This window comes from Haemaphysalis longicornis, unplaced genomic scaffold (genome assembly GCF_048455015.1).
Source record: "Haemaphysalis longicornis isolate Haplotype H1 unplaced genomic scaffold, Haemaphysalis longicornis Haplotype H1 scaffold_3, whole genome shotgun sequence".
Classification (NCBI taxonomy): domain Eukaryota; kingdom Metazoa; phylum Arthropoda; class Arachnida; order Ixodida; family Ixodidae; genus Haemaphysalis; species Haemaphysalis longicornis.
This window is the reverse complement of record NW_027526335.1, coordinates 181,921,903-181,934,974: the sequence shown is the minus strand read 5'-3', so window position 1 is coordinate 181,934,974 and position 13,072 is coordinate 181,921,903. Positions and strand designations below refer to the sequence as shown.

At 48.0% G+C, this 13,072-nt stretch overlaps 1 protein-coding gene across 1 annotated transcript in view; it reads right to left on the bottom strand.

Moving 5' to 3' along the window:
* Nucleotides 1-743: 743 nt before the first annotated feature.
* The window catches only part of LOC144175851 (sialin-like), a 98,724-nt gene continuing 86,395 nt past the window's right edge, over nt 744-13,072 (bottom strand). The window contains exons 6-10 of the mRNA XM_077704868.1: nt 9,530-9,730; nt 8,635-8,767; nt 7,415-7,570; nt 6,625-6,710; nt 744-2,559 (exon numbers count right to left, since the gene is read on the bottom strand). Of these exons, the coding sequence (XP_077560994.1) occupies nt 2,314-2,559; nt 6,625-6,710; nt 7,415-7,570; nt 8,635-8,767; nt 9,530-9,730 (822 nt within the window). The 3' untranslated portion in view covers nt 744-2,313. The remainder of the gene's footprint in view (nt 2,560-6,624; nt 6,711-7,414; nt 7,571-8,634; nt 8,768-9,529; nt 9,731-13,072) is intronic.

The following is a 13,072-nucleotide window of genomic DNA, read 5'->3' as shown; positions in this document are numbered from 1 at the left end:
TCCCGACTACACAGCGCACTTATGCCTCAGCTGCTTCCGTGTACTAGATGAGTTGGCTTCTTAACTCGCTAAAACCTCACACCCAGCACTTACCGACTTCAGTCGCATAATCAATTGTACAATCATGCAGCCGTTTTTCACCTATTTGGTAATAACTGTCCCCACCTCCACTTGGGTCGTGCTCATTGCGGTGCCAATATGATTTTTTTTGGAACTGCTTAGCTGGCCCTGCGTCATTAACCCTTTCACCGCCCCTCCCGAGATAACTCGTGTAACCACACGCGTCCACCGCGTGTGGCCACTCCCGAGTCAACTCGTGTGAAAAAAATCACTGTGGGAATGTCGTGCCATCTGGTAAAAAATCACATAAATGCGCAGATCGTGTTGGATATATTTTAGACAACAGGTGGAACGCATGTTTGCACAAAACAAACATGAACTTGCACAGAGCGAACACGAAAAAAATACCCGGCAGGTAGTGAGGACCAGACATAAAAAAAAAAAAAAACTCAGCAGTGAAAGGGTTAAACAGAAAACTGTCACTATCATTTTGGTACCAAGCCGTCGAGAACAGGGCCAGTGGCCGTTTGCAGAAAGGAAACCTGCAAAAAAGAAGAAAACACAGCGCACAAAACGCCAGGGTTTGTACCGTCAACCTATCCGTGTACTGAATTTTTTGTTCCCTTGTTTTTCTTTCTTGGTGCATGTTTTACTTGAAAGAATAATGACAAAAAGCGAGTACAGTTCCTTGAAAGGTCTCCTGCAGACTTTTATTTCTGTCTTACCCAGAGCAGACCACATTTTAATAGACATATTACAACAGCAACAGTAGCGTACTTTCTTTGCCCTGCGGCACATAGCACATGCATAATTATTTCGTAGGACTAGCTTCGTTGCATCCTGTTGAGCATGGCAATCAGACAAGTTCTCAGTCATACAAGCTTGCACCTGTCAGTGACTTCGAGAAAATGCGTGCCGTCAGAGAGACCTCATGGTGGATGCATAGTGTATAACGTCGTTATTATTTCGTGCTTCAGGCTTTGTTGGCAGTGTTGAGTGCGAGAAAACAATAAAGCACAAACTTCCGTACTGAACGATTGGTGGTAGATCTTTCATTGCGTCCTACGTTAGGACAACGACATTACTGAACATGGAAAAATTAAGCAGAAACGCTTTTTCGGGAAATCTATATCTTCGGTTTATATATGTAAGAGGGTCTTTGCATTAGACTGTGCAAAATTATGATGGGATGACTGTACATAAAAGAGATTCGTGTCTGTTGTTTGCGCCGGATGGCGTCGTCATTCTCAGTTGCCTGTGACATGAAGACACCATTGCAACAAGCGGGAGGGCCGTGACATCAAAGTAATTGACTATGAAGCTGAGATGGCGCTTACAACGAGCAGTTCGGCTATCTCCCACGTCCCAATGCTAGTGTGGCAAAAGTAATTTTGCCGGACATTGAAGAAGCAGAAGCATAGAAGCAGAACCTGTGAAAATTGACTGCTCTGTTCAGGGATTCCAGGGCAATCTCAATCTCAAGGGAACAGTGTCCAGCTGCCCAGTCGGGGACGTTGCCCAGCCGACGGGGACTACGATCTTAGTGCGAGTACAATGCCTGGAAGGTCCTTGTTTTCTCTTTTCTGGCACGTTACTTGCATCAGAATCGTTTGAGTGGGAAACAATTTTCGCTAACGAGTATGTTACGGTAGAGTGCAAGTTGCTGCTTTCGCACTCTTTCAAAGCACTATACATTGCCTGATTCTCAGAGGCTTCTGGCAACTGTTCCTGACAAAAAAGAACTATATGACGTGAAGAGATTGTTGCAGTGGAAGTCAGGGGGAAAAGAGTCACCACTTGACAACTCGCGTGGCACTTGCCGTCATGTGAGTGCGGAGATTTCAAGTGACGCATAAAAAAATACCCTCACAATTCATACCTGGTGAGAGTGGGGCAATGTGGTGTATGTCATTGCTTCTGATGTAACGAGCGTTACATAGTGTCCGTGCATTGAGACTCTTACCGACGAAAGGACACGTGGTGTATAGGATGGACTTAAAAGCCGGCATTATCCAAGTGGTTCCAGTGCAATAACAGTCTTAACCCGCAGGCACCGACAGTACAGCAGTACAAATAAACTACACTTCGCACAACCTCAAGAGTCAGTACTGTCACGTGATCTTCATTAGCCGTGACCAGTGAGGAAATCAAGATGGCGCTTGAATGTAAGCGATGTGGCAGGTGCTTGTGCGGGGCTGGGCTTGTACCACATGGGGTGTGCTGGATCTTGGAAGTAGCGAGCCTTGCCCTTGATCAGAACATGTGGAAGCTCTCGGCGAAGCTGGTGGTCAGATCGAAGCGGTGTGCGTGGTCGCTGTTTTCGAGCGCAACCGCTGCAGCTGCCGCTGCGGCTGAGGTGGCGGCCACGACCGACTCATCTGGTCGCGGCACTGCCCATGGCTGCAGCTCGGCTGAACCGAAGACCAGGAAGGCCACCGCACCCATCAGGTAGATACCGCACGTCAGGTAGAACACCGTGGCCCAGTTCTCCAGGCTCGGCTGCACGCAAAGACGGCAGGTGACCGGTTCATAAGGGACAACTGGGCTCGTTGGAATTGCATTTGGAACATCATGATCGTAGCGCACTTACACACGGACACTAAGAGAAGAGACGACACACCACAGCGCTGGTGTTTGTCTCTCTTTTCTTAGTGTCCGCGTGTAAGTGCGCTACCATTAAGATGCTCCAAAGATGGGTTCCGGTCTAATATGATCCCTTTAGTGTCGTCATCTATGTTCGAACGCTTCTATACACGCCTTTAAGGGGCCCTGAAGACAAAATACAACTTTGTTCGGTTTGAAAGAACCAGCCTTCGGTAACACCTTCAGCCCCATTTCAGCCACGGAGGGTGCTTTTTTTTAAAAAAAAGTAAGTGCAAGAAATATTGGACAACTTTTGAATTTCGGTTTCAGTGACATAATATGGGGAGCAGGGCCAGCAATGAAACATTTTACTGCGAAGCAAAAATACATGCCTAACCGTCCCCCTCCCCCAGTTTTCATTCCGGTGAAGCCGCTTTGCAGTCAAACCCGGTTACAACGAACAGCTTCATTCAACGCGAGTTGTTCGCTATACGAAGTATTTCGATTTAACCGAACCCACTTATAACGAATTTCTGTATCAAATTCGCTATAAACAATGTGAACAATTGATTGCAAAAATAAAGAAAGACCACGCCACTCGCCATGAATAGCAATCTTCTAAAAAAATCATTGCAGAGAAATGTACACCCATTTGCAATAGACAGGGATTTTCGTCTAAATAGTGCGTTTAGCACCATCAATGAGCATCGCATTCTCGACACGCGACATCAGTTCAGGGAACTCCAGTCTAGTTCTTTGCATTTTGGCGCACTATCGTCGCAGCACATCGGTAGCAGAAATGGCTTTTTGCAACGTCAGTCGAGGTCGATCGTCTTCCGGCACCAGACACCATCACGTCAGCAACAGTTTCAGAATCCAGCGGGCTCGCTGTCACAGGGACGTGACATCGCGGCGGCCGTTGGCGGGCGTTTGGTGTACGATCGCGCGCGCTGAGTTCGGTATATCCAATGTTGAGTCCGTTATAAAAAATACATTTTACATGCATAATGGCAGAAGAACTTTGAGTGTTCGCTATAAAGCATAATTCGCTCTATCCTATCCTCTTTCACAAGTTGCACAATCGGCTGGACAACGGTGGCAGTGTCGTTTACAGATGATTGTGGAGATCAACCTGAGCGCGAATAGGCGTAAAAGTGACTGAATGTCGCCGTTGTTTCCGCTTCAAATTCCAATATGCCGAGCACCTTCCGGTTGAAGAGCAACTTTCGCGGTTGAAACGCCGGCGTGAGCCCATAATTCTTCAGCTTGAAAGGCTTTCCCAGCTACATTTTCGCCTGTGTATTTCACGCCTAAGTATGCGCCCATCACCGGTTGCCGGTTTATGCGTGCACGCACAGCTGGGCTTCATGCCGCTACCAATGACATGCCCGTTGTGCTGGTGAGAGGTCTAAACGTGGAAGACCCATGGCTCAGTGCTCCCTGTCTGCTGTCCTCCGCAACCGAGCGGTTTGGGTGTGGGTTGGTGTGTCAGACAGCAAGATGCATACGACAGGAGAGGGAAACGGACAGCCACATGCTTGTCCGCTGGAACAAAGCTCCAGGCCTTCCAGGCTTTAACTAGCTGTAAGACGGACGCATGTTGTTCGCTTGGAGAAAGAATAGTGGGAATAGAAGAACCGTCGGGCCGAACGGAAGCGCAAACGGGCACGAAAACAACGGAAAGCCGCTGCCGCTACCGCCGCCATTGCCCCCTCAAGTTCCCCTCCCGGAGAGAGAAAACACTTTATTGAGCTAACAATGCTGGCGCCGTTAGGTGCCAGAGGGAGTGGGGCCCTCTTCACGGGCTCCATATGCTGTTCGGGGCTCCAGGATGAACAGGAACCTGTCCGCTTGGAACGCTGACGTGAGCCAATATTACTTGTTCAGTTTGCAGGGCTTTCAGAGCAACATTTTCGATGGTTTCTTTCGCTTCTAAGCAGGGGCACATAACCGGTTGCCAGTTTATGCGTGCACGGGCTGGGAGTGGACGGAGAGGGGGACGTCGACGTGCAGGGGCACATATAGGTTTCATGTCCTAACTGATGACATGTCTGCTGTGCTGGCGGGAGGTCTAAACGTGCACGTCCGTTGCCTAAATGCAAACTTTCCGGGGTCCTCAGTGGTCGAGCAGATTGTGTTGGTGTGTTACGCAGACAGTAGGATGCATACGGCGCGGCTCGATAACACACAGCTCCATGTTTGTCCGTTCGAATGAAGCTCGGCTCCTACCAAGTTTCTGTCAGCTAATTGGCTAGGAAGTACGCTCAGTAGCAAATTATAGACAACCGCCTTCTGTTTCGTGGACTCTGTGGACTGCGTCCATGCAGATTTGCAGGCCATCCTTCTCCTCACAGTGGACGGGCGCTATTTTTTTATCAGTGTTCTAGCTGCGCATTTGCATTCAAGTGATACGATCAAATGGAACATCAGGCCCCACTGCAATTGCCTGTTCATGTTTCTTGGAGGTGGCTAAGGTCGGCGTCCGCCAATCGCGCAAACAAGATTCTGTGACGTTGTGGAGAAATCTCCAGAAAGTGGCTTGGAAGTCGTTACTCCCTCATCTGTTTTCTTCAATGTCTACACTACTTGCTTGAAGGTTACAATAGAATTGGTATCATTGTTATCGAGACAAAGCAGACTTTTTAGTGAACAAAACTTGTGTTTTGACTTCATGGCCCCTTAAAATGTCGATCGAAAATATTTTTTATTGTGTGGAAGTAAAACTGCAGCACCAAGCATTAAAATTAAACAGTTGAAATAAAAATTTCGTTAGGTTTCCACGTGCCGAAGCTACGCCGTGGCTGTAAGGTTGTACACTGTGGTATGTTCGTGCGTAGCGGTTCCAGGCTGTGTGCTGGCGAGTTGTGCGCAACGCTATGTTACCACAGTATATAAGTTGATTGCAACCAGTAAAGGCTCTCTTTGTTGTTCGTCGCTCCTCTCGAGAGACTGAGGCGGAAACCGTTTTGTCTCACTTTCACGCCCTTTTAAAGCTACCCGAGATGCACACCGCCTGCTTCTGTGTTCCTGGGTATGAATTCCTTGACATATATAGGCATGCATGCCTCTGCACTCAATCACGCACACAGCTATGGAGGAGGGGGCGCCCCCCTGATCATCTATAAAGGCTCCAAGTCTGCCCCATCCCTACATTGCCTTTACTCAAACAGACATTGGGCAGTAGCAGGCCCGAAATCAATTTCTCAGGCAGACCTCTTCTCCTTTTCAATAAACAGTTACTCTCTCTCTCTCAAACAGACATGTCCCGTCATTGTTTAAAATGTATGGTAATGGGCGTGCAAGTTTTTAAGGATAACGGCGGCTGAGGACTCTTGATTTTGCAAAACTTTATTACTGTAACTGTATGCTCGCCACCTCCGCCACCGGAAAGTTGGTGTCCAAAGTCAGGTTGCTGTGAGAAGCACGGCATCGCTTCATTTTGACCTTTGCATCCATTGAGAAGCTAATTTTCCTTGAGACCCGACCGGAGTTTCCCAAGGGAGCCACTTTCTCCACACCAGATCTGCTGAATACGAGGAATGTCACCATCGCTATATTTTACGATTGGGACCCAAGAAATTCGAAAATACGCCAAATATAATTTAAATAGTGATTCGCAGTTAGTGACACTCATTAACGGTAATCCTGCTCAGGGAAACTCAAACCATTTTCTGTTTTTGACCATCCCACCTATCTCCCATGCATCGTGTAGAACGTAATTAAAAAGCCGCATAAATATGTTTTTACAACAAAAAAATCTTAAAATCATTATTCATTGATTGTTTTTAAACCGATAATGAACAATAAATTACTACAAATATGTCATATTTATTGACTAATTTAACTTATCTAAATTTATGAATGGTGGACAGTAAAACTTGGCCACCCGATGAAGAATCCTGAGCAGGAGGATGCAGGCGCTGGCAATAAGTCCTTTGCAAGCAACTTCGTCCCGCTTATGGAAGTAAAGAAGGAACTCACAGTGGGAGACGTAACCATGCCGACGACCAGTGGCGCCAGGAAGCCCGACGCATTGGCCACGGTTCCAGAGATGCCGTACAGGATGCCTGCGGTGACGCAGCGCACGATTCGTTCTTAGAGTGGGTAGTGAAAACCTCTTATGCACTGCTAAACTGTTAAAATAAATTCGTATATCACTTAAAATCACCCAGGGGCATAAATAGTGCAGGTGCCTATGAACATAGTTCGGAATTCGTAGGCATTTCATTATTTCACGGAAACTTTCATTTGGCAGCTTTGAACGCTCACCTACAGTGGGCCCTATGTATTTACAATGGGGCACTCAATAAAAAATTGCGTCAATGGCCTTCGGAAGGCCTTTGAAACGGCCGTGTGGCACAGGTATCGGTTAAATGAACGCTGCCGTGCTTGAACGCATTTTCACGAAGTGCTCAATGCGTCTTAAGACCGTAAATTTATTGAACTGATTTTTGCGGTCCCAACGCGTGCTCATAGCATGTCCAAAACCAAATCTCAAAACTAGCATATATTTCCCCATTGAGCCGATTGAATGAGCACCTATTGTGTAGAATTTGTTGTGTAGCTGGAATGGCTGGGCCTACACTTAAAATTTGTGGAGTGCATTCCTTCTGTGACGTAGACGCTTCCTAAACCAGGATTTTCTGTAGTTACCCTTCTGACACATAGGACTGAATGAGTTTTTGTCAATACCTTAACATAGCGCACGAATTTTTCTGCGGACAACCCCACCGTGGCAGCCACTGAACAGGCGGAAGTAATGAAAGTGTACCTGCGTGTGCGGGTGCCATGTCGACAAGTGCTGGTGTAGCCCCGCCTGAGGCCAGTCCGTAGATGCCCATGGCGAGCACCAGGAGACACGAGACCAGGGCCTGGTTGCAACCGGCCCAGGGAACCAGCGCCAGCACCAGGCCGGCGCCCGTCAGGGCTGTCAACGAGACCGCGATAAGCACGACCGCTATGCACCACCACACCCTTAATTGCTGTGTTCCTCTAGCAGCAAAATTGATTTAAAGAATTAGTCAGAAATTGTACGTAATGTTTCTGTTCGCTTTACCAGGGCGGCTCAAGTGCTCTTTACCAATGCACGCACCGGCTACACCACCAGTGGCAATATTGCAGCACGTTAGACGCACTACATGTAGCAAAAATCTAGAAATGCCGCCCTACCGGCTCCCGTGGCACAAGTGGCGCCAGGAACCACTGACTCTACTCTGGTATTGCCCAAACTGGCAGATATTTGTGACAAGCACACGCCTTTGCAGGCGCGAAGCCTCAGTTGAACGATATACCTAAAGAACCAACACAAATACACGCTGCTCACGATGTGGGCCTTCACCAAAAAGGCACACCTCGTGGGAAGGCAATCATCTGCCCTTTCTTTCATGCCCCTTTTCCCTTCAAGCAGCAGCGCTATCCTTATGAAATAACATTCATTCATTGTCTCTATCACTTACAAACAGACTGCCCGATCATCGACAGCGTTAACTGATGATTTGTAACACGAAAGTGTTTTATGCCGGTATACACCAAGGTTTCGCTGGCGTCATATCCGTCACGGAAATTACGCCAGTACAGCGGAGCAAGCGGCTTGTAAAGGGTGTACCCCTCCACACAAGGTCTTCTTGCGGGGAAGCAACCTTGAGTACTAAAGAGTATGTTAAACTTAGGGTTCTTCGTTTTCGGGTTTTATATTTTAGCACAAAAAGTGCTTTACGCCGGCATACACCAAGATTTCGCTGACGTCATATCCGTCACGGAAATGACGCCAGTACACCTTTGCCGAAGCGACCCGCCAGCAGGACGTCGCTCGCCAAGCACACCCAAGACAGCCGCCGACCCGCAAATCATGCTCAGCTGCAGATTTCGCTGCACATTTCACTTTCGTGTTTTACCGATTCCTATGACAGAGGAATCAACCACAGTTTTTTCTGTGTTTCCTGCACACACGTTTTGGCGGAATGAGCGCTGCTTTTGGAGAAGCGCACTCACCTGCGGTCTGAAAGAGCTTTCGGATGAGCGTTGTGGAAAGGCGCCCCTGGCGTCGCATACGGTCGCTCAGCAGTCCGCCGGCAAGCATACCGGCGCTCTGGGCGCCAAACATGGCAGCATTTACCAGGCCACTCTGCATGGGCGAAGAAACAAGAGAACGAGCTCAGAGGAGGGTATTCTTTAAATCACGCGCCCCTGTTCGCACTACCCATACTCAAAGCAGAGGTCAGATGAGCATTAGGGATTGCATGACATAGGCTATTGTTGTGGAGCGAGATAAATCAAGTGAGATGGAGCGGTCCTAGGACATGTGAAGGGTTTTAAATGCGGGTCAAATTTATCAATCTCGAGTGGCTTCAGGTACCACGGTTTGCGCGGCAGTTCATTCTGCCGTAGACTGTTCGTATAGCGACAGTAATGGTTGTCTGCCTCGATGAAACGCAGCGATAACACGCTAGCTGCTACCAGAAAATCTCAGCGCAGCAGCAAAAGAAAATGGCGCCGCCATGGAGGAACTTTCCTAGGTGGGCGCCACAAACACGGCTGCGGCGGCCATCTTTACATTCCTGCAAGACTACGAACGAACTTGGAGCCGCGAGTGGCCGCGGTGGTGTAATCAGTAACAGTGTGTACGCTTTACCGCTTGTGTATTCTCCGTGGTATCCTCCATAATGGGCCCTACTGTCATATTTAGTATACGAAGGTTAGCTAGCAGAAACGATCGGTTAGGTACGCTTCCCTTCTCAAACCAGTATTGCAACGCAAAAGTCGGAAGACAACCGTTTTTGCAGATAAGCATTGCGTTACTTTGCTCTTGAGAGTAGTAGAGACTGAGAGGTCCTTGGGAACTCAGGAGGACGACGGCAGCCACAGCCCTCGAGTTCACGACACATACCCTTGCCAGCGGCATGTGCAGCACTGCGGCCAGGTAGGTGGGCAGCCCCGTGAGCACGGTGAACTGTCCCCAGAGGCAGGCGAAGCGCGATGCCGTCAGGGCGATGAGCGGCACCGAGGTGAGCAGCGACCACCACGGGGTGGGGGACGACGCGTGGCCGGCGGCGATGTCCAGCTGGCCTCCCTCCTCGGCTGACTTGGCCTGCCGGAGAGACCGTGGGACCGTTAACAACAGTGTGCGTTTACAGGCCTCAAGGGACACCGAAGGCTACCAGCAAGTTGGTTTCAAACTAAAGTCTGACCTTTCAATAGCCATTTCAGCGTTTATTCGGCACCAAAAGATGCCTTAATTCCTGAGGAATCGCTACTCAAACTACGTATTTCTCTTCCTCATTTCCTTCGCAAGGATTGTATGACGCAAACAACTGCTGCAGCCGCGGTTTGCATCGCGATAAACTGAAAGGTAGCGAGGCAGCAGTGATATTTACCGGTATAGAAGCGACCGAATGCAATGCTACCACGTACCGAGTGGTTTCGTCTGTTTCGGTCGTGTTTTCGCTAACTCCCACGCCCTTTGCTGCTCCACACCACTAAGCGGTAGTAGTAAGAACTTTATTACAGGAAAGTAGGCACGAGGACCCCGGGGAGGTAATGGAGGTTCCTTAGTGGTCGAGCAGCGCTTTTTATGCTGCTCGACCACTATGGGATCCCTGGTCAGTATTGCCGCTCTGTTGAAGAAAAGCATATTGTCCCTTTTAGGCCGCGCGAATCTTGGCGTCCAACCAACCGCTCTTGCGTAGCTCTTGCACTCTTCCTCGCGTAACAGCTCCGCCCCGAGTGTGAACAAGTAGTGCCATCCAGCGGCTGCCAGGGGAAACGCTACATTCGCCAGATGTTGCGTGCACTTGAAAATGCGGACCTTAGTCAAAATAAGCGTTCCCGTGTTTCTTCTGGCGCAGCAAAAGGATGCCTTTGGTCATAATAAATGTGGCTATGCCCACAGTACTGTGCAAGAGTCGCACAATTATCTGGCCGAGCTACCAGGCATCGCCAAGCATTATGCCGAAACCTAAATGAACTTGTTGGCGTTTGGGCTCGCCGCGCGATATATTTTTTTACCTTTCTTTTTGTTCTTCGACATTCAAACATGACACCACGAAAACTTTCCAGTTAAGATTTCAAAACTTCTGACGGCATATTGATAAATTATTTGTCACGAATTTTAACCCCTTCCGGCGTAAGTTGCGAGGTATAGCCAGGGTCAGTGACACCTGTCTTCACGGTTTCGCCATTTTGTACCGTATTTTAGGAAAGCTACGCGCAAGAGTAATATATTCGTGTTCTCGGTGAGCTAATCTATCGATCTAGAACAACCTGTATTTTGCCTTCAGTGTCCCTTTAAAGGGGCCTTGAGGACAAATTCCCAACCCAGACAATACAAACACATCCTGAGTACGTCCTCTTTTGATACTCAATTGGTACGAGAAAGGTCCTATTGTCCGGCCTCAGGACATCCTCAGAACATCCTAGAAAGGCAGCCAGGGATGATTACAGTACATTCACAGGACTACTGTACGACGCCAGGACATTTCGAGGACTACTTTCTAGCCATGCTTTTTTTGGCTAGGTGTTATGCACAGGGTGTTCGTGAAAGAAGGGGCCTGGGCTTGGTACTGCAGTTGGGCTTGGTATTTATGCAGTTGACTTTTAGTGAGCTTAGTGCTTTAAAGGCTGCTTTAAAAATGAGCAAGGTACCTTGTTCATTTTTAAAGTAGCCTTTGGTAACCCACTATGCATCATTTCATCCACGAAAGACGTTTTCTTAAAAAAAAGCACGACATATTGAAAAGCTTTCTAATTTCGCGCTACATGATGTCAGCCGTGACGCAGTACAGGGAACACTAAAAACACAGTCATCAGTGTTTTAACCGAACGTCATCATTCAAGTGATACGATTAAACCGAAATAAAAATCCCGCTGCATCGCCCAGTAATGTTTCTTGGCGATGGCTTCGGTTGGCACCCGCCAATCGCAACAAACAAGATGCTGTGACGTCGTAGAGACCTCGCAAGAAACCAGCTGGGAGCCGGTCGGGCAGAGGAGTCGCCACGGCTTCGTCTTTGTTCTTAAATATCTCCATTATTTTTGGAAGCTTGCGATGAATTTGTATCATTGTTATCGTGACAAAGTAGTCTTTTTAATAAACCAAAGTTGTATATTTTGTCTTCATGGCTTGTTGAACATAGAAGACAAGGAAACTTATTACAACGTGAACAGCATTTACAGGCCCCGTCAGCTCGGCTTTCCTGAAGGCCACGTGGAAAGGCCGCTTCACGTGGCCTTTCGTTCGGTCCATCGTAAAAGCGCTTCGGCGTCACCCGCTTGAGCGTCCATTGCGGGTGAGGGGGCGAGTTAATAAAAACTTGTGATGACTTGACCAAATGTTGTACCGCACTGGAAGGGATGTCATCAGTGAGGTCAAGGCCATGGGAGTGATGTTTAAATCTGCCTATGGTGACACTCCCGGCGATGCAATCGCCAAATGTCGTGAGGGTATTGCTCTATCTTAAAGCTGCAGTGAGTAGGTTCCGATCGGATGAATCCCGTTGCCGAAGAGAGATTTTGCGTTTGGATCGCTCATAAAGGGCTGCCGTAAAAGAACTAATAAGGAGGGTGCAGTGACTGGACACGCGAGCAGAGCGTAGAAATCTAGTGGTTGCAGGGCTTAAGACCTGGCTAAACTCTGGCTAGGACGCATTCACGAGGTAACATGCTTGATGGACTGTTTAATGCATGTTGGGGGAAGAGGGCAAAGGGGAGGGGGTTGTTTTACCATGCTGCGTACCATGATTTTCACTGGCATAAAATACTACCTTTGGTTTCTGATTTTTTCCCATAAAGTCGTACGGTTTAAATATGGTAGTCGGATAAGAATAACTTATGAAAGCTAGGATAATGCTGCCTGCTGGGCACATGCACACAGTGGGTTTTTAATTTGCTACGGACATACCTCACTTTTTTTATTGTGTTTAACGTGCAATATATTTGCACAGAACCGCGGGCATTGACGGTCCACTGAACTGAGTGCCAACCAGATAAGACGTGCCTCTTTTTGGATGTTGGGAAGTTTCCGTGAACTTTCTTCGCATATTGATAGCCGTGAGGAAGTAGGTTATGGCGTTGGTATTATTCTTCGTACGGGGGAACCGAAGGGGCTGGTTCCGTTACCATCTGATAAAGGACAATAGGATTTTATCGGGATACACTCTTGGATTGTCTCCACTGGTTGTTTTCACTGGTCGTATGTTGCACAATAACTCACCCGCGAATTTCTCACTTACAGGCTATTGATTATCTTTTCCATGCGGTGATTTCTGTTACCGAGATGTGCATTCTTTCGTGGTTTTTCGTCGTAAGCTTGGCCTCCACAATTGCGAAAGTTGTAGAAAATTCACGGTTCTGTTTATTGATTTTCCGGTTCCTAAGGTGCACAACTTGCGCAAAACTTGTTACTGCGGATTTGTGCCCAGCTTTTCGGTCCATT